The 22,164-nt window shown below is 40.9% G+C and overlaps 1 protein-coding gene across 14 annotated transcripts in view; it reads left to right on the plus strand.

Annotated features, from left to right (window-relative positions):
* The window catches only part of cacna1ab (calcium channel, voltage-dependent, P/Q type, alpha 1A subunit, b), a 201,441-nt gene that overhangs the window by 22,459 nt on the left and 156,818 nt on the right, over positions 1-22,164 (plus strand). For all 14 annotated transcript variants that reach the window (XM_074665510.1, XM_074665511.1, XM_074665515.1 and 11 more), the window contains exon 2: positions 16,913-17,208. In XM_074665510.1, coding sequence (XP_074521611.1) covers positions 16,913-17,208 — 296 coding nt within the window. The remainder of the gene's footprint in view (positions 1-16,912; positions 17,209-22,164) is intronic.

Here is a 22,164-nt window from a genome sequence, read left to right on the forward strand (position 1 = left end):
CTAAAGCCAGCGAATTAAGAAGTCATATCATTTGAGTTTGACGCAAAAAGTACCCAATATTTATAACTTGAGGCACATAAACAAAGCATTTAAAGCCCAAACTCATCCACAGAAGAGAGGTGTGTTTACGGTTTATTAAGATAAACAGGCACACAGGCTGTTCTGTTCCCCTTTATATCTCTGCTCCTTCTCCACACCATCTCAACTATCTCCCTCGCTGTCCCATTTCTCCTCCTTTTCACCTTCCTACACTTCCTTATCTCTCCTGTTCAATCATTACCTTACCTGCTTCTCTCCTCGTCTCCTTCTAATCATTTTGCTCACTTCCTATCTGACCTCAAATCCTGGCTCCTTTGCATTTCTCTTCTTTCACCCTTCCTTCTCCTCTCCACTGCTGCTAATAGCCCCACCACCTCTCTTTTTATTAATTTTTTTCTTTCATTTGTATTCCCTGTTTTGTCGTTCCTGTTCTATTTTCTTCAGCATGACATTTTTTACCTTCTACTTCTGCTAATTTTCCTTTCCAGTCTGTCTCCCATTTTGATTTCCAAACTTTGCTTACAGAAAGTGAGAGTCTTTTTATTTGTTTTCTGCTTTTCTTTTGACTCAGTTGTCAGAGGGATTCAGAGAATTACTGGCAGTGATGGAGGTTTTATTTATTTATGTTTTAATCCTTCTTCCAGGCTTTGTAAACATTTCCTGTAAAAACCATTGATTTAATTTTCTACCATTTTTCTTTCTACCGATCCCTCTGTGCATTTGGTGAAAGGCAGGGAAACCACCTGGTGAGATGAAGGTTCAGTCCAACACTCAGTTCCAAAAATAGCAAAACGCTCTCCACATTTCTCTCCACCTGCTGTAGTTTTTTCTGAGCAGATCCTGGCTTGGTGTTAAACCTCTGTCTCTTCCCCCCTCTTTGCTTTATGCTTTATGCTATGTTTATTGCAGAATACATGCAGTTGTATATTGTGGAAGATAAATAAACCAGCACAGAATTTTAATTTGAACCTTTTCATGATTGATCTGTGCAGCTAGGGCCTGTGTCCAGTAATGGGAGTTTTTGCCTTGACAGTGTCTCTTGTCTATACAAAACCAGTTTAGAGGTTTTGATGCTCAACACATGCTCTGGATGTCAGCTGTTTTATGCCACTGTACTCTAGGTTCAGAATAGTTTAACTCATCATGGCACACTGCCATGCTCCATGTACCAACAAAGTCAATGAGGCTCGAGACTTACGACAAATGACGTAAACTTGTTTTTTTAGTGCACAACTTTTAGACCTGAGCTGTTGCTAATATCAGGACATGATTCATTTCCGGTGTTTCTATGTTTTCTTTGTAAAATAGCAAAAATTTGAAGCACATGTTAACCTCTTACTGCCTGAATTAATTCATAATTATACAAAAACTGTTGCTTTTATGTGTTTTTAAATTCTTAGTGATACCAAATTGGATGGAGATTGTGTATTTCAATATATCACATTATACCTAAAAATATACTAAGTTTACCCTCTGACCAACATATTGGGATATAGTGGATTTGATACTATTCTTGGTATGTGTGGAATATGAACCAATAGACATTACTGGGATACAAAGGTCATCTCAGCTGCATCAAGACCAGACATGATATGTCACAAATTCACAACTGCAGGCATCAAGGGGTTAATACGAAGTGGTCCACTGGGAGAGACAGCTTCTGTAACCTGTAAGCTCTTTGAAACCTAAGAGACCTGAAAATGAGGTCTTGGCTGCTCCCAGTGCAAAAAAACAAAAAACTGATTGTTGACATGGACAAAAAATTCTGTACAATTCCTAAAAGATAGCAAAACCGCAAAACTTTGGGATAAAAAAACAAACAAACACATTTTAATTTCATGTGTGTTTACTTTGCAACAAAATTGAAAAAAAGAGGCAAGGTTGACTGACTAGCTTGTTCTGCTAATGTTCAATAGATAGAATAATCCACGAACCAAAGTTGAAATTTGACTTCTTAAAACATTGGCATGTTTGGTTTTGGTCAATGAACGTCAACTGACTGCCCACGTGCAATATCCAGCCAGCCAGGACTTTGCAGCCCCCAGAAAATTTTTGAAAAATACCCTAGTGAGGAGAAGAAAGCTATGTTAAATAATTCTTAAATTCAAATGGAAAAAAAACATCCTCTAAAAAGCAGCTTGTGACAAAGCCTGCCTTCAAACTAGTAGCTTTCAGAAACAGATTTGCCCTCTCTTGTTTGGTTGCGAATTCTGTTTGCATGGGATTTGTCTTTATTCTATAAGAAACGTTCCTTTATTGGACCCCTGTTTGTTTAGGATGTGACTCCTTGTAGATTATTTGCTTTATGTTGTGTTGATTATATTCTTTAGCAAAAGCAACAGTTTCATTGTAAATGAGGTACATAGTTACAGCAGGTTGGCTCTTTGTGTACACACTTATCAGTCCATTCTTTATCAAAGCTGTGGTTTTTCTGCTTCAACTTCCCACTCAAGGCTCTTTAAGAGTGCCTATTTCTAAGCTTTAAATATTTACAGAAGGCCTTTCTCCTGCTGATGTTCTCCAAAACCTGTGACAATGCATGTGATGGTGATGGACAGCTTGACACTTCACAATTATGGAACCCGAAATATTGCTGCGGCCCCCTAGTGGCGCTAGGAGTAGATAATGAGTGTTGATACCAACAAATACCAAAAAAATAACAAACTTGGAAAGAAAATTAATAAATAAATTATTAATGATGTATAACTGAGGAGACAATATTAATCCATCTATTTCACAAGAAATACCCAGTGTCTGTTGAAAAAATGTTGGCCCTTGGACAAATGTAGCTGATGACCCCTGGTCTAGGCTGTATCTATGGTTGATGCACAAGGCAAGGCAATGTTTATTTATATAGAACATTTTAGCATGGCAATTCAAAGTGCTTTACAGACAGAACGAATTGAAAGAAAACAATTAAAATTAAATTAAAAGCAGATTAACATTAAAAAGATACAGTAAAACAAGATTAAAGGAGGAAAAAAGTTAAAAATAGATTTTGAAATAGATTTTGAAATAGATTTTAAAAGCGATTTTAAGATAAAACTGGCAGTGCAGAGTAAAAGAGAAGATATTAAAATGAATTGTTAAAATGCTCTAATAAAAGGCAGCTGTAAAAAGGTGAGTCTTGAACTTGGATTTAAATGAACTCAGAGTTTCAGCAGACCTGATATTTTCTTGCAGCTTGTTCCAGATATTTGGAGCATAGAAGCTGAATGCTGCCTTTCCATGTTTGGTTCTGACTCTGAGGACTAAGAGCAGACCTGATCCAGATGACCTAAGTGGTCTTGATGGTTCATATTGAATCAAAAGATCATTGATGTATTTTGGCCCTAATCCATTCAGAGCTTTGTAAACCAACAGGAGCGTTTTAAACTCTGTCCTCTGACAGGAAGCCAGTGTAGACAGACACTTCTCTCTTTTATGCAACTAAAAATTATTTAATTTTGTAAAAATACATATTTATGTTAGTGGTGTTTGTATAATAAAATATGTTTAAGGATTAAATAGAATATTGATGAGTGTTTTAGTGAGTGTTTTAGAAAGTAACAGCAATTGTTCAAGACATCTCCTTTTATCAAGAATAATCAGCAACATGTCAGGAAGTGGCTGTTTGGACAGAGAGAGACACAGACACAGAGAGAGACTCTCCATAGACAGACAACCTTTAAATGAAACACCAGCAAAAATTCAAAGCAGTTTAAAGCAGGCTTGCTTAAATTCACCAGTAAATTCAAACGAGAACTCCTCTCAGGCTGATCCAAGATCACAGAACGTTCAGGAAAAACCCAGAATGCTCATTTCAGTGCAGCTCATTATGTGGCAACCAGCCAGAGTCTGAGGGACGGCCAACGGAAAGGCAAGTGAAGCACGTCAAGCCCATATGTCTCAGGATGTCTAATACCCACAGAGGGGCTGTGATAACCATCCAGCTGGATAAATGTTAAATTTACAGGAGAATCAACCCAAAGAGGACTGAAAAATACGCTCTGTTTGGTTTACACTTTAACTATAGGCTATCTTTAATCTACCAGAGACACATCAGAACAAAAAACAAGCTTAAAAACCAGTAGAGGAAAGATTCAGAGACAAGTGTTGCTGAAAAACAAATACAAAAGTAGTTAAGATCCACCAGTGAGGGTTTTTTTTAAGTTATCTGTTGAACACACTCAAGGCATTTTCCTGAAATATCTTCATGTCAAGACCTGCAGTCTGTCGTCAGTCTTCCCAAGACTTCCTGTTATTTTGAAGAAGTGGAGAAACCTCATGATTAGTCATTTAAAGAGGTCGTAGAGTGGGAACTGCTGCCTCTGACAGCGAGTGAGTGAGTTATGACTCCTAATACTCTAAGTGATTAAAAAGTACAGTCAGGGTGATGCTTAGATCCACTTTTCCCCTTGATGCATCTTTTTCTTGCTCTCAACCAGCTCTGTCAGATGGGACAAATAAAAGGTAATAGGTTAATTTTTAAAGAAAGTTTTTCGGAGAGAAAGGAAATGAGAGCTTGGCTGCAGAGAAAAAAAAAAAATAAGCCAGAGGGAGTCAGTCCAGCATGACGCACTGTAGATGTTCTGTAACAGGAAAGGTGATGAGGAGGGCAGGAGAGAGGAGGAAGGAGGGATGATGAAAAGGTACATGGCTGAAGTTAGATAACCAAAGTGGGTCAGCTCAGCGCCCAGGTTGAATTAAGCATCTTAAATCAGACTAATCCGACACTTTGTACTGTCTGAGAGACCGATCTTTAAACTGTTCTTTAACAGATACTTCATAATGTTCTTTTTTTTTTACATGAGATATTTACAGAAACAGTTAGTGTTGCATGTCAAATAAATATGAAGCATACAGAGCATATTACCACATACATGCCATTTTAAAAAGCTTTTTCATTGATCACATTGAGGGTCTTTTCATCACATGAATCCTGTTTAAAGTCTGAAACAGTCCTTGCCCACCCTTCCAGATCATTTCAATGGCTTCCCAACTTGATGTTCCCAGTTTGAGTCAGTAAATTTTTCCTTGCTGTTTCTCCTCTGCTCTGTAAATCCTGTGTGTTCTGGGCTTTTCAACACAGCTGTCAGTCATGATGCTGCATTCCTTCTTTACAACATCAAACGTCTCATTAAAACTGAGCCTCTCAAAGAAATGAACATTTGGATAAAAATCAGAATTAACTGTCATGATGTGAATCAGTATGATAAGAAATAACTGTCATGACAGAGACGTGAGAAAATGTCTTTCACATGTGTTTGGATTTTAAAGTTTGATTCATGTCCCGTCTGTTATAATGAAGGCAGCGGGCTGTGTGACCTTTACTGCAGCCACTCACCAGAGGGAGCTCTAAATATGATCAGGGCAGCTACTCTGTTGTCAGTGATTTTGTACAGTCTGTACATGAGATCCTGGTCAGTGACCTTTGACCCTTCTATTGCTGATATTGTCTGTGTGTAATCTTTTAGCCTGTTGTTCTGGATCATGCTCCTTCAGTGTCCTGACCGTACCACACTAGGAAGTGGATAGTCAGTCTATCTCTTTACAATTTCTCCATCTCTGTTACTGTCTTTTTTTCTGTGCTTCATGCTTCCCTTCCTCTCCCCCCTCTCTCTTTCTGTCTGTCTGTCTCACAGTGCTGATTCCTTGACTAGAGTGCTTACTCCACACACCAGAGTCAGGCCCATTAGCTGAGACCAGCACACTCCCCTTCTCCCTCCTCCCTTGCTCCTCCTCTCCACTTCCATTAACCAGCCAATCAATTAATACAGGTTGAGTCGGCGTGAGAAGGAGCCAAAAAAAGAGCAATCCTCTAATTAGCTTGGACGCTACATCAGCTCGCTATATCTTTGTGCCTGTCTGCATAAAACACACTGCACACTACCACTGCTGCTATTCTCTCTCTCTCTCTCTCTCTCTCTCTCTCTCTCTCTCTCTCTCTCTCTCTCTCTCTCTCTCACACACACACACACACACACACACACACACACACACACACACACACACACACACACACACACACACCACACACACACACACACACACACACACACTTTTTACACAATGATTATGAGCTGTGAAAGCTATCTTTCCTGAGTACAGTCTGCAGACACAGACTTTTAAGATTGAGTCACCATGCATTACTAAATGTTGTATGAATTATTGTTCTTTTTCATCATCCTGAGTCCAGTTAAAGGTTGGACTCATTGAGTGAAGCTTTGTAATCTATTGGTTTCTTTCCCAGCACATGGGTCAGTTTGTGTCTCATGCTGAAAGTCTCTCCCTCCTGAGCTAGACTTCATGTGTTCCTTGATGTCAAATGCCATCCTTGTGACCCAATCATGAGACAGTGGTGTACTAACTTTTGGGGTCAAAATGATTACAAAACCTCGGTCCAGATCTTTAAATGTGTGCGACAAGTTCTTTTCCAACCCCCTCTTCTATCTTCTTGTTCAAATACAATAACTTCAGGGAAAAAGCCTTGGTCTCAGCATCAAAGAAGAAGTTCACAAATCAGCCAATGAATTTACTTCAGTTATGTTTGCCTGACAGTCCATGATTTATGAGCCGCTTGCTGTCATAGTTTCGCTCTTGCATAAACCTCTGAGTAGCCATCCATTTCAGACAATGTACTAACTTTGTTGTTTTAAAAAGTATTAATGTAGACAGCAGAAAAACGGCTCCTTAAATTTCACAATTAGAAACCTAACTGAAATCTACTGTTTTCGTACCAGCCTACTTGCTGGACTGTTTGACATCATGATCAAAACAGATACAGTCACCATTCTAATTGAATATTTTATTAAAATTCCCATTGAAGGTACAGTCTGATATGTTGAACAGGAATAAAGTTGGCATTTCTGTCCTCACTCAGCTCTCCTTCTCAGAGCCTATTTACTTTTAAATTTATAAATGCCTCAGCTTGTCAACTTGTTGTTGCCTGGATTGCAGGACAGGATGTTGTTCTGCTGTTCTCTACCAGAGACAGTTGGGGTCCAGCAGCTTCTCAGGACGCTCTCTCATCTGTTTCTTCTAACTGTCATTGAGGACCTGCCTGAGACCGAGACTTATGTTGGTACCACTCAGTCAACATCTTTTCCCTAGAATCACTTTTCCTTTTAAGAATAGACCATAGTTTTTACAAAGCTTTTACCAACCAGGATCAAGTTTTTAACACAGCTGGGTACAAAGCAATTCTAGTAACGTGAAGACCCAACACCCCCCCCCACCCCCCCCACCACCTTTGAAAACCAACGGGTGAAATCACTGTGACTGCATCTATGTTAAATATTGTCTACCTTTCATAGCAGCAAACACCTCTGAGAATGATCTCAGTGAGTCTGTGGTTGGGGTTACTGTAGGTGAGAAAAAATATCTGACTCAAAGGTTTAGTTTGGTGAAAAAGGTAGAAGGAGTGGATTAGTCAGAGCTTTAGTTTTCATCCTAAATATGGATTTACTGTAAGACTCAAAAGATTACGAACTGATCATAAAACTGCCTCCATAATCTCATTATTAATCTAAATCTGAATAACAGAAATACTTGGTGCTCTGGATGTCTTCTTCTCCTCCACCACTTTCGCTTCAGCTGCTCCGAGCTGGGTTTGCATGAAGGAGCTCATTTGGTTCAGATGTGTTACTTTAGCTTCCCAGAAGAGTTTCTTCATTTCTCAAACCTTCTGTATCCAGGGCAGGGTTATGCTGAACATGCAGGCTGTGTATATTTTTGTCCCAGCCTGTCTCATGTTCCCACGTGCACTCACACCTGGAGGCTTTCAGGCAAATCAGCCATAATGTTTTCTATATAATCACTAGAGATCTGGGACCTCTTTAAAAAAACCAACCCTCAAAACATTTGTGTATGGTGGAAAAGAAATAGCTTTCCACAACCCTGTGATCACCTGTTTCCTTCTCTCCAACATAAACAAACTATCTGTAAGGGAGGACTAACATTGTTTTAGGGTGTGAAGGATGTAACTTAAGGCAAAACAAGAAAAAACAAAGATATTTTTTGTAGACTCACTGAAAACAGCTCAATTTATAAACTGGAGTGTATGTTAATCCCATGTCAAGATAACATAATCTGAAAACATGTTTTAACATGAACAGAGGTCATTTTAAAATGCACAGTCACCATGACAAAAAAAAAAAAACTGTATTGGAGCTAGGATCAGCTACAGTCTAAGCAAAGACTTGGAGGTCTTTTCAAAAAAAAAAAAAAAAAAAAAAAGTCTGTAAACTCAGTTTTTACCATTGTTTAGTAGCTAACTATAATTAGTGCCACTCACAGCCCCGTACCCTAAAGCTCCATTTCCACCAAGTGGTTTAATTCATCCCAGTACGACATGCATTTTATGGCATTTCCACTGACTAATCCCGTGACAGGTCTCCAAATTACCAACCTGTACCATCCCACTTTTTGGTACCCTGTTGGGGTAACACTGCAGACCGTTGATTGGTCGAAAGAATTGTCACTTACTGTGGCTGCTTTATTTCTCCTGGCAGCACACAGCCTTCTCTGAAAACAAAGTTTGATTGCACTTTTGCAACAAAGAGCCACATGGAAATCACAAAGAAGACGAGCTGGAGATCTTGCATTGTTGATCTTTGTTTACTGTGTCGTGTTCTTCTTTGTTGGATTTATTAGCAGGGTACACTGTGTTGCACTACTATGGTGTCACACTATTACCCAACTGACATGGCTATCGGCTATCGGCATCCGGCTCATATGTCGCCTATCAAGAGGGGGCATGGTTGGCTGTGGAAATGCAGATAGGATCAGGCTTTACTGATCCAACCTGTACCAAACTGTACTGATCTAAGCCAGACTGCTTGGTGGAAACAGGGGCTTAAGATGTGTTCGTAACTTGTTAGTGAACTCTGGTTGTGTACTGCCAGTGCTTGTCTACCAGCTCAAACCTCACCAAGCAGAGCTAACACAAACTCTCAAGTTTGATTGATTGATTGAAATTTATTTCGAACATGACGTTAAGTTAAATCTCTGTCAAAGACAGGAAAAAAAAAACAAAAAACAAAACAGACATCATCGAATCACATATTGAAAAAGGAATGGGATGAAGTAAAAACTTATTATTTCCCACTCTTTTACCAAACATTTATTTATAAACAAATGCAGATGGTATGCACTTACTGTACATATACTCATAGACAACTATGTCCATGCACCCTTATTTCATGCTTGGACATTGCAACAGAAAACTTCCACCCACAATAGTAATTATAATTTCACACAGATATACATAATTCTCCAACCATCATTATATTTTAATATTAAACACATAATATTTTCAGACTACTTAATTCTCTCCACTATGGTATCTTGCAAAAATCATCTTTTTATAAATTTTTTTAGACTTGTTTTTACATTTCTTTATTTCCTCACTTAAACTGTTCCATATGCTCACCCAGATAACAGATACACAGAAACTTTTAATGTTTGTGCGTCTACTTAATATTTTAAAGTTGTCTTCACCTCTCAGATTGTAACCTCCTGAGAAATAACATTTAGAAACAACCTATTTTGGTGCTGATAATCTCATTTTAAAATGTGGATTATGATCAGGCATATTAAGGTGAGACTTTTTCAAGATCATTTAGAAAGTCCTCATAGGGACTTTAACATTAAAACTTATGACTACTTGTACATCCTTGCCAGCATGTATAGATACTAGTATTAATTCAGTCATTTTCATATCAAACAAAAGTGTTCTCACAGCAGCTTTAAACAGTGAACAGAATGTGTTCATGTTTAAGTCTGTCACTTGCCATCAATGGAGGTACTAATTTTGGAAAGTTTGAACTGATTGTAAAGGACCTATATGGTTGTTTGAATTGCAGTTTTTGTTTTATGTACACTACAATAATCCACAAGAAAAGTATTTTGTTTATCAATGATGAACATTGACCATGTATGATATGAAAATGTTTCTACCAATCCTACTGAGACTAAACATCTTCCTGTCAGGTGTTTATCTTATGCTGGGTTTTCCTTTTTTCCTCTTTTTATTTACTGCAGTTTTACTTTTATTCACTTCAACTTAATAACACAAGGGCTGAAAAGTAAAACTGCAATTTCTAGATCTGCAGCTGCAGCAACCAGCTCCAGAAAGCAAGCTGCTGGCACCAGCAACCTAGCAATCAACTTCAGTTCAGAAAAAAAATACTGGGGAGATTTTTTTTGTAGACCTGAATCTTATGAATCCTCATCAATAAGAAGAAAACCAAAGATAAGCAATTCATTTAAAAGGTGGTTTCAATACAGTGGGACTTTATTGCTGCTATTGGTGTCAGGAACAATCCTCTACTGAGCTTCTTTGTTGAGCTACTACTACTACTGCTGCTCAACTGTGGATATAGTTTTCATAATAGCTTTGGATTTGACATTGTCAGTCATAAGTGCCTAACGTTTAACTTAATATTATGATGTTAAGCGTGAATTGGTCTTAATCCTGCAGTGTTGTCTCCCTCTCTCCTCCTTCACCTCACAGACACGCTGTAGCTCTGGCCTGCTGAGTGAGATCAGAGAACAGAACGGGAAGGGGAAGGAGGAGGAGGAGAGGAGAGGAGGGGTAAGGGTGGGGAGTAAGGGGGGACTACGTTTCAAGGGGGAGGTGCCAGGGCTTCCTGCGGGGGTTGCCTGTGTGGACGCTGCCTGAATGACAATGCTGCGCATCAGGGCCTCAGCACGACTCCCCTCAGCAGCAGCACACACACACACACACACACACACACACACACACACACACACACACACACACACACACACACACACACACACACACACACAACCACCCACTCACAGTCGCAGGGAGAGAGCCTGAGAAAGCTGCATGAGCATGCAGCAGCAGGAGAAGCAGTAGCAGGGGTATGCAATGCTAAAAATGAGGAGCATATGAGTGAGGAGAGAGCCAGAGTCTGCAGCCGTCACCCTCTGTCCATCCGTCCTTATTACCAGTGAGTGATGGGGGGAGCCTGTCATCTCTGGCATCTCATCGTCCCCTTCAATAGCGCAAATCACAGGCAGGCTTGTCCACCAGCAGCATCAGCACCACCCCCTCCCCACCGTCTCTCCACCACCCACCCACCTCTTCCCGACACTCACTTTCACTCCCTCTTTCTCTCACTTTCACTCTCTCTATGTGCTGTCAGCTAGAGCAGGGCTTTTATCATGCCTGTTAGTAGCTACCAGTCCATGGGAATCAGATGACGAGCAAATTTAGTGATGCTCACGTGATGTGAAGTTGAGAAGGCATCTTGTAAATAATAGCACAGTGCTGAGATGCACCACAGCGGGTGGGTTTACACACTGTGTGACCTCAGGGGGACTGCAGAGTCCAATGAGAGCTCTGTGACGGGGAAAAATTACTCATACTGCACAAACAACTCATCGCTCATATTCAGAGAATGTGTCAAGTTATATTTGACTCCAAGAAAAAGGCTGAATAATAGATCTGACAGCTTCAATGGGATTTTATTTGGACCATTTTATTTAAGGCCAAAAGCTTTTTGGGTTTTTTCAACAGTAAAGTAAAACGCACAAAATCAGCTGGCTGGCTGAAGAGTCTTACTCTGGGTCTCAAACTTTATTTTATTTTATTTTTTTACTTGATGTGCAAAAATAGAGACAAATTAGAAGATTTGTTTTTTTTATTCTAAATAATGGCGCGATCTTAGTTTCTAAAGTGTAGTCCTTTTTGTCTTCCATAAATTGAGGTTGTTGCAGTTGTTTGATGGGCTTCTAACTTATTGACACAAGACAGATGGTAGCACATGTACGTTTTAAGCCCTTGTTTAATAGGCCACAGAGCCAGGGCCACACCCAGAAGGGCAGCATGGACCCCCTTGAAATCTGGCTAGCTTTACCAAAAGCAACCCTCCAATCTTTAACTATGATTGGCTATTTGCTGTGACAGAGGTGGGACTTGTGTTAAAATCATTCCTTTGAACTGTGATGTAACAGGCAGCTACTAGCTTTCTTTGCATTTCAATTCTCTACCATACAAAATTTTTTACCATTGATTTAAATAGTTACATTGGACATCCATCTCAGCAGAAAAGATAATGCAGACAAGGGTAATAAAAAGTAAAAAAAAAAAAAAAAAAAAAAAGGACATCCATCTAACTCAATTAACTCTGCTATTATTTATGAGTGGAGTGAAAAAAATAGGAATGTAACATCTGTTTGATATCAGATTGATTAGTGTAAATACATAATCCCCGTTCATGTCTATTTGTGCTGACACATACTGCCAGCCAGCCCTGCATAAGTTGGGGCCTCAGCAGTGGCACCTCACTAAAAAAAAGTCTGCATCCGCTCTCCTACCAAGTCCCTGAGTTTCAAAGCTTGACCTAACTTTAAGCAGGTGTTAAGAAAGGTAGCAGACAAGACAGTTAAACACAACATAACACATCTATCTTAACTGTGACACAGATACATAATTAAAAAACAAACATTAATCTGGTGAAGAAAACGTGTTAAAGTGATAAACCTCGGGTCTTCAGTGAGTCCTTTTGTAGCTTAAACAGTTTGAGAGCGAAAGCATTAACAGAGCCATGATTTTTTTGGAAGTGTTGCGTTGGTGAATGCTCACAGTATAGAAATAAAACTTGGAGGCTGAAAGAGGCCACCTACATGTTATTTTTAGTCGCTTAAAGTAACTTTAGCCATGAACATTGTCAGACCTGATTCAGCTTGTTTTTCTGACTAATGATCTGTTACTCACCAAAATCCCTCTGGCATGATTTTTTTATGCATGATAAGTACGCAAAAAAGCTTCTAGATCTATCAAACATAGATTTAAGGGAAGAAACTACGGATTGGCTTTGGTTCTGTTAGTAGACAAGGCCTTGAATTAGAGTTGTGGTTAACACTCATGAGCTATATGTTCTTAAGACTGCAGAGACCTCACCTGTTTCTTTATTTTGACGTGTGTGTGTGTGTGTGTGTGTGTGTGTGTGTGTGTGTGTGTGTGTGTGTGTGTGTGTGTGTGTGTGTGTGTGTGTGTGTTTGTGTGTGTGTGTGTGTGTGTGTGTTTATCTTTGTTATCATAACACTACTTGTCTGGTTTTGACAAGCAAGTAACTATTTAAAGAAAAACAGACTAGAATCTAAAGTGATCCCTAGTCCAATTAATAAACACCTTTGAACCAAATATTCAAGTTTAAGCTTATTCTGTTTACTTTTACAGATATGTTATTAGATAATAAGAAAAGAATGTAAGACTGTATGTTCAGATTCCTTGCGTTGCTTCACACATTGGACACCAGCAGGTTACTCTTCTTAATGAAGTTTTGTGACACTTTATTGACTTCTACATAGTCCATCACAGTTTGCCTTCAGATTCTTCCCAAAGCCCACCATATGGCCCACTTCAAGTTTTCCACCAGTGGATTTTTTTAGAACAGGAACCAGACCTCTGAATGACGGGTAGTTGTCTGCCAAAGTAGTTGGTGGGAGAGACAAACAGCGAGCAGAACTCTCAAACACTTCTCTGTGTTTAACAGATGGCAAGGTACACTTGCTAACCCACCCTGATGCACGACAAAGGTAATCACTTCCCAAGTTATGCAGGTGGTGTTCAGAGCTCTCTACACTTGTTTCAGCACTTTGGACAGCACCACAAGGCCTTGGAGTGAAGTCAGTAACTGTTTCAGGACCAAGGACAGTGCCACAGTGAGGAAAGCGGCTGTCTGATGTCCTTTAAATCAGCTGCTCTTATTTTCATTATGTAACTGTGAACAAAAATATCCCAAAGATGATTTTTGAAGGGATTTTCTGTCCACTGTGTTATTTCAAGGGTTTCCTATCCTCCATCCCCTCCTCTGCGTCTCCACCCGCACCTTCATTTCCCTGTTCTGGAGAGGTGACAGCTTGCTCGCTTTAGCCCAGGCAAACAGCTTGCTGAATTGCATCAAAGACGACTCAGATGCCAGACTGACAGACGGCTTGGAGGAGAGCGGAGGGAATGAAGGGAGATAAAACCCTCGTTCAAAGTGTCCTCAAAATAACTACGCCCTAAAAAAACAAACATGGCACTCCAAACTCTCTGCTACTGGCTGAGCACATGAAATGTTTGTACAACTTACTTTATGGGCAGCAGCATTATTTTCATACAGTTATCAGCTGAGGCATTTTCATAGCAAAGAATAACCCCACTGGAGAATATAAGTATGGACAGTGGTAGTATTGATGAAAAGTAATCAGCTGTACACACCTCTGAAGAAGTAATGATGTAACCCTGGTGTCAGATTTTGCTCTTCAGTCCTCAAGTATGTATGCTGTAATCACCGCTCTGGTTTTACAAAAACTTTCAACAAAATGTAACGTGAGCCCCAAGTAGCCCATGAGATAGATAGATAGATAGATAGATAGATAGATAGATAGATAGATAGATAGATAGATAGATAGATAGATAGATAGATAGATAGATACTGTCTAAATATTGCTTTGTGGTCCATGGAATGAAACAGAGGCCACTTTGTGCCTCTCTTTTTCAATCACATGTCCAAGACACTCGAGCTTTGGCGTCCACATGAGACGTAGATGTGACGCAGTGATCAACTTGACAACCTGGGGGAGAACTCTTTGATTCACCATACTGCAATACATTAAGCTCCCACACCCTTTAACTTACACACACACACACACACACACACACACACACACACACACACACACACACACACACACACACACACCACCACCACCACCTCCCTTCAAGCCTTCTGTTTAGCCTGGTGGGTTTGAGTAAACAGTGATTGGGGCAAATCAGACTTTGCTCTTGGTGCTTTTGGCTCATGAGAGAAAGCCATGAAAGAAATCCCTTCAGGGGGTTCAATCCACAAAACCTCACCAGCCTGGAAACTCCATCTAACATCACTGATGATCATTTATTCTCAAATATAATAATTAGCTTGTGAAGACCCAAATCCCCAGTCTACCAGCGCACAGGTAATCTCCTGGCCTACCAACCAAATCCACGTTCCTAACAAGTCGAGGATTAGATTTAGAGTCGGTAGACCTGCTGCGCCGTGCCATACACTACGGATGCCCATACATCTCCGTCGTGCGCTATGGGGAGTGGGTTGTGAGTGGGGGAGGCACCGGGGAGGCGCCGTGCGTCGTGCGCTGCTAGGCTTGGCCACAGATCTGCGCGCGGCGCTCGGTTCCCGTCAGACTGATCAGATGCTCAATACGCGGCTCAACCCCGACGGCTGACTGAACGCAGGAGAGCCGGAAAAAGCGCTCCATTCGTCGGGTGCTCTTCGTTTCCGAAACGGACCTCCACGGGAATACAGCCTCAGGACCGTGTTGGCTACGTCCCCCTGGGGGGTCCAAGCAGGAAAAAAAGAAAAAAAAGCAGAGGAGGGAGGGAAAGGGAGGGCTAGTGAAAAGGGAGAGAGGAGACGCCGGACTTGCTGTAGCTCTGCGGGGCTGATTGCCTCTCTCTGGTTCGGGGAGCCTCGGGGGCGATGCTGCTGGGCGGGGATGGTGCACGGTTTCTGCCCGGTGGCGGACAAGATGCAGGTCGCTGCTACAACACACTCGCTCCACCGCCGTTCTATTTTCCCAACAAGAATTGATGATGGTGATGATGCTGCCTCCCCCAGTGGTCTTTTTCTACTCCTCCGGATCCTACTCGCTCGGGATTCTTGGTCTCCAAACATTGGATTATAGATGATTGTTGTGGACATATTTTTTTTATTTAACTTCATCGACTCATCAGTTTCATTCCCCAGGGGGCACTGGGGAAGATATAGATTGTTAGTTTGAGGAGCAGTGTGTTTTTTATGTCTCCAAGTGCGCGCAATCACGCCCAAAATCAGTGAGCGACGCCTTGTTGAGGAGGAGGGTGAGGAGGTGGAGGAAGAGGAGGGGGGGATGCCGCACCGTCCATCACCAAATATCAACAAATGTCACCAGGCTCGGATTTTGGGGAAGCCCCCCTCGGTTGGCGTTTGCGTGTAACCCGAGTGGCGTGGTGGCAGTGAGAGGTGGCAGCAGCAGCAGTAGCAAGGATTTCTGCCGTGCTACAGCAAACATTGCGGATAAATGGCACAAGAGAAAATGAATTATTAAAGATTTTACTCTTATCTTTTTCTATTTTTATCTCGCAGGAAAAGGGGACCTGGGGAGGGTGAAAAAAAGACAACTGCAGATCCTGTCAAGATGCACTAGGCTGTTGAGAGGGGAAAAAAAGACGCAGTCTCCAGCCTTGGTAGCCTACTTACAGAAGAGATGATTGCAATATTTCTGTAAACGCACAGCTATGCATCCTTTTTGCATGTACTTTAGGTAATCGATTGGTTTCCTTATTGAGATGCAAGAACAAGCTCACTCTTGGAGAGGTTTTTCCCGACCAAAAAAAGAAAAAAACAGGATGCCTTGCCTTTTTTCGACTGAGAGAAAACGCTGATGCTCTGACAAATTCACATTTTTTTGCCAGTTTCCTCACCCTTCATCGAAACCAGTTGTGTTTTTTTCTCCTGCCAGAGAACTGATTTGTCAGAAATTACATAAACACATCGGTTTATTTCCCATTCATATTCCAAATACACGTTCAGAGACACCGTGCGCTTTTCCTCTCCCCTCCTCTCCCTCCCCTCTTCTCTTCCTCTCCACCTCCTACTTCCCTCCCTCCCTCCCTCACCACTCACAAATGGAGGTGTCTTCTCGGCGCTGAAGATCTGGGAAGGAGACACAGATAGATAGCAGGAGGGAGTAAAAGGAGTGTGAGAGACTGAGAAACTATCTCCATTCTGCATGTGTGTTTGGAGCCGAGGCTGATGGGGTGGTGGCATGTGGAGGTGTCACTCTGAGGTTCCCCCCCGGCTCCTTCCTAACCTCTGGCGTTTGGTGTCTGCAGAATGGCGCGCTTTGGAGACGAGGTACCCAACAGGTATGGAGGAGGAGGAGGTGGTGGTGGCGGTGGTGGCGGGGGTGCCGGCGGACAAGGGGGGCCCGGCCGCGGCGGCAGTAGGCAAGGGGGGCCCCCCGGGGCGCAGCGGATGTACAAGCAGTCGATGGCCCAGAGAGCCCGGACCATGGCCCTGTACAACCCCATACCCGTCCGGCAGAGCTGCCTAACGGTCAACCGCTCCCTCTTCCTCTTCAGTGAAGACAACGTGGTGAGGAAGTACGCCAAAAAGATCACCGAATGGCCATATCCTTTGAAACCCAGTGAGCGAACAGGCTGACAAGGTACAGAGAGGCTGTGGTGTGTTTGTACGAGTGCTTGGTGAGGTGTGGCCTATGTGGTGTGGAGAGTTTGGTGAAGAAATGGTCAACACCTGCAGAGTGAAAGTGGTGGTTGTTTTGGTTGTTTCCTGTGTGGTGAGCTGTGTGTTCTCTCGGTTTCTTCTTTCTTTTTTTTTTAGCAGTGTTGTGAAATGTTTCATGACTTTTTTAAGCAGTTTCGAACGAGCTTGACACGATATGAGTTTTTACATTGTTTTAAAGTAATTCCACGGACTTTTACAACGTTTTAAAGAGTAATATCGTGGATTTTAGAAGCAACATTTCCCCCCAAAACTCGAAAGACTACTAGCCTCAGGTGTTTCCTGTCACAGGGCTAAAAGTTTCTCGTATACCTTTTTTTTTTTTTTTTTTTTTTACATGACTTAGAGATCTCCAGATCTGATTAAGCTGCACTTTTGCAGTAGGCACTTTTATCAGGGACTTCACAGCGTTTTCATTGCAGGGATCATGGTTTACATAAAGTACCATTTTTTCTGTTAACACCATAAAAATTATTTGAATCTATGAAAGGCTTGAATTACAGTGAGCTTCTGAGTTATTGCATCATACAAACAACATTATGAAAAACTTGCCCAATCTTCACAGGGCTTTAGATGTTGGTCAAAATGGAGACAACAGCTGGCCAAGGAACACTTCCCTATAAAGTGGACTATAAATGGAAATACAGCTTTTCTTATGAATTAATTTATTTTTTAAAATTGTTTTATTGATATTTTTTTTACTTTATGAAACTGTGCTTGTGACCATCATAATGCTGGGCCCAGCAAAGACCACTCCAAAGTTCCTGTATGCTTGAACGATTCTCCTCATAGAGTAGGGATTATCAAGAGGAAGTTAAAGTTTTTTTGAGAGTTCCTGCAGAGGAAATTCAGTTAAATACTGGACTCATTTATGCATTTTATCCCAGTAGCCGAAAAGCAGACTTCTGTTATATAGACAAACTAACTTGATGACAGTTCATAGCATTTGATCTTACACATTAGCAGTTGCACAGCAAGGCACTCAAAGTTTTTTTGTCTTAATTTCTGGATATTCTTGATCTCCTAATTCATGATTGTTTTGTTTTTTTTTACTCCAATATTTAACTTTGAGCTGATAAATGAAAACATATTGGTAAGGTTCAATGAGTTAAATAAGAACACAAGGATTAATCCATGGAGGAAGACATTCCTACTGCAGGCATGAGCTGCCACTGACAGAGTGAGGGGAGATGTTGACAATGTTGTTCATTGGCAAACACAATCATTATGATGATGCTGGTGATTAAGATGCAGTGTTACAGTTTCATTTAGCAGACACCTTTGTCCAAAGTGACATGCATCTGAGTAAGTAAAACAAAGGTCAAGACAGGAAGGAAGAAAATGAGTAAGTGCTGCTTTAATGTGCTGACATGTTGTGTTCAAGGCTACTCACAGGGTTTAGTCATCCTTTTTTTAACATCATCAATCTCAATATTATTATCAATGCCCTTGCCATCTATAGCAGTATCATCTTAAGCCCTGATAGCTGAAGATGTTATCCTCTGGTGTTCAATAACAGCTATGAGAGGCAGGGACTGGAATTTTATCAGATGGTTTATTCATGACAGTATTAAAGTTGATGACAGCAGGGTCCAGAAGGCAAGGCAATGACAAAGATCTAAAGTTGACAGCTCACTTAGATACTAATAAAGTACAAGAATCAACTGGAATTATTTTTTGACTTAAACTGTTAACAGCAAACCTGTAACTTAAGAAATGTCAGCATCCATTCATCACTATATGGTCAGCCCTACGTTTTGCTTTCTGTAGACAATCCATTCTGTTCAAGAATTGTCTACACCATCTTTTGTCGAGCATTGAGGTCAAAAACTTTCATAGACGTATGGGACTCTGCAGGTTGAATGTTGTTGGTACCTCACTCCACCAATGGGGTCTGCAGAGGACAGGAGTCTAACTTGGCTGTTCAGGTGTTAATGAAAGAGAGGGGTCTTCATCTTCTTGAAGGTAGAAGGGGGCTTCTCCTTCAAAACAACAGAGCTTTCGTTGTTAGAACTTGGTGAGCAAGAGAGGATGTGGAGCTGGATGATCCAGGAAGACTGGAGCCGTTCTCAGCCCTGTCCAGCAGATTTCTGATTTGATGCATCCAGAAGCCAGTGGAGAGAAATGTGCAGCAGAGTGACATGTGCTGTTTGAGGTCAGCTGAAGGCTGACCACCATTGCATTCTGAATCATCTGCAGAGGTGGGACTGTACATGCAGTACGGCCTGCCAGTAAGAAGTTACAGTATTCAGTGCGGGACATGACGAAAGCGTGTACCAGGAACTGTGTTGCATAGAATGGTCTGATCCTCTTGATGCTCTAGACATTGGCATGAGCAATGGAGGCCACATGGATCTTATTGGTTAGAGATACATCTTAGATACATAGTTTACCTTAATGACGTGTGTGTGTGTGTGTGTGTGTGTGTGTGTGTGTGTGTGTGTGTGTGTGTGTGTGTGTGTGTGTGTGTGTGTGTGTGTGTGTGTGCGTGTGTGTGTGTGTGTGTGTGTGTGTGTGTGTGTGTGTGTGTGTGTGTGTGTGAGTGTGTGTGTGTGTGTGTGTGAGTGTGTGAGTGTGTGCGACACACTAAGTGTGTGTATGTGTGTCAGGGCTCCAGTTGTAGTCAGAGCTGATGTCAGCATTATGAAGGCTTAAGCACCATGCAACCAGAAGGGAGAGGAAATGACTCTCCCGCTCTAATTACCACTGACCATATACGGCGGCCTGTGGCTGTCCAACAGGAAAGCAGGAGAAAAAGCTGTAACAGTCAGGACAGGTTGGTCTGATGCTGTGTGAACCTGGAACACTTTGATCTTACCCCCTCCAATCAGTATTTCTTTGGTTAGGACAGTGAAAAAGCTAAAGAATGTATTAGCTGTGTGTTTTTTAAAGCTTTTATACTTTTGGCATATTTCTGCCTTTGTTAGATGAACAGTATTGAGATGAAACAGCAATTTTAACAGTAAATGATGAGCAACAGCCCTTTCTACTTTTGGGGTTCCTGAGATGGTAGCATTTATGAACAAAAATGAAATCACATAAAGTTCTTCAGCAGCTGAACTAGAGTATGATATCAGGGAATTTAAATACTCAGCCACTCACAACAGAGCCCTGGGGCAGGCCCCATTCAGAGTGAGGTTGGTTAAGAAACATACAAGGAGGTTGTCTCAGTGTTTTGTTGAAGAAAGTGATGTGATGTTGAGTAAAGATAGTCTACACTTTGAAATTAAGGGAGCATGTGGTACAAACAGTAGAGATAGACAATATATTTTTTCAGGGCTGATACTGATACCAATTATTGGTAGTCAAGGAGGCTGTTTACTGATATTGGAGCTAATATTCATTTGCAGCAAAAAGTGAAAATACTGGCGTCAAAATTTTGAATCATAAAAACTTCAACACTAAACTTTGTGTAAAAGCCTTTCAATATATTTTCATCGAACAGCTCCCAGGCTCAACAGCATATCTTGTAAAATTAAATGAAATCTTCAAAAAAAAAGGAGTGGGATATTTAATATTATTTTGGGAGTGACTGCTGCCTAAACTTGCTTTCAAAATGTATATCTCCAAGTGATGGGAATTTTGGCTCTTTTGAGGGAGCCGGCTCCTTTGGTTTGGCTCATTTAAAAGAGCCAGCTGTTTTGGCTCCTAATTACTGATGTAAAAAATATGCATTTTGTTTTGTTTTTTAGATTTATATACGTTGCCTTTATTTACCCACTCAACAGGGTGCTAAAAAAATAATTATAAAATGCAAAAACAAACCTGTAACTATTTACAATTTAACTTTTAGCTTTTTTTTAACTAAACAATTTAAGTGAAACAACAGAAATAGTGGCCCAATAGGAAATTTTGATCAGGGGGGTCGCTACGACATCACCTGTCTGTTGCTGGAACCGTGAAATGAAGCCAATCCATGCCACGCAGTCACATTGGAGATGACAGGAGCTTTGAGCTTCCTCTTTAACAGCTATAGGGCGCTCATCAGTCGTGTGAGCTGAGTTGTGCCTCTGATTGGACAAACAAATGATCCTACTTTCTTCTATGCTTCTTAGTGCTGTGAAAGTCCATTTCTTTTGGCTGGATGTGTATGTGACTTCCGGTCTTTCTGCAGTCTGCCTCAAGTTGATCTTTAATGAACAGCAAATTTTAGAACTTAACATTAATATTCAAGGGTTAATCACAGTTCAATAATCTTTTGACAACCTAAGTTTGATCATGTTTCAAACAGGTGCAGGAAAAGAAGTAGTGATGCAACAATGACTCAGACTGTGTACAGGCCATCAAAAGGCCTGAGATTTCATAGATTTAATTGCCTGTGTGAAGTATTTTTGTCACCGTTTGTGGTGAATTGAATGGAAACATCAGTAGCTTTTATGTGAGAGCTTGTGTTAACTGAAGGAATCTAAAGCTCTAAGCAAACTCATATATGCAAGGCCTTTCTCTAATACAGAAAATCAAAGCTGTAAATGTCACTGGAAAGTAAAGAAAATAACTTGTGCTTTAAAACTTAATATTCATGAACAAATGTGCAATCAAAAAAAAATCTTGCCAAAAACCAACTGGAGCTTTTGGTTAAACACGGACAATTGCTCACTTTTTTTTGGCACCTGTCATGTCATGCTATTTTGCATCAGTTTCTCACAGCGGGAAAAATCTGAAGAGGCAGAGTGACAGGTTTTTTTTCCCTCACCAATTGTTGCTTCATGAATCCAGAATGTAGTGAAGTCAGAGAACAAGTTGTGCTTTTAGAAAAAGTGAGTAACACTTGTTTTTTTTTCTTTCCTGTCATCAAAAGCCTGTTGACTCTGACTAATTTTATTTATTTATTTGTTTGTCA

This window comes from Halichoeres trimaculatus, unplaced genomic scaffold, assembly GCF_033239565.1.
Source record: "Halichoeres trimaculatus isolate MK-OKI-2021-1 unplaced genomic scaffold, fHalTri1.1 fHalTri1_scaffold_2, whole genome shotgun sequence".
In the NCBI taxonomy this organism is placed as follows: Eukaryota; Metazoa; Chordata; class Actinopteri; order Labriformes; family Labridae; genus Halichoeres; species Halichoeres trimaculatus.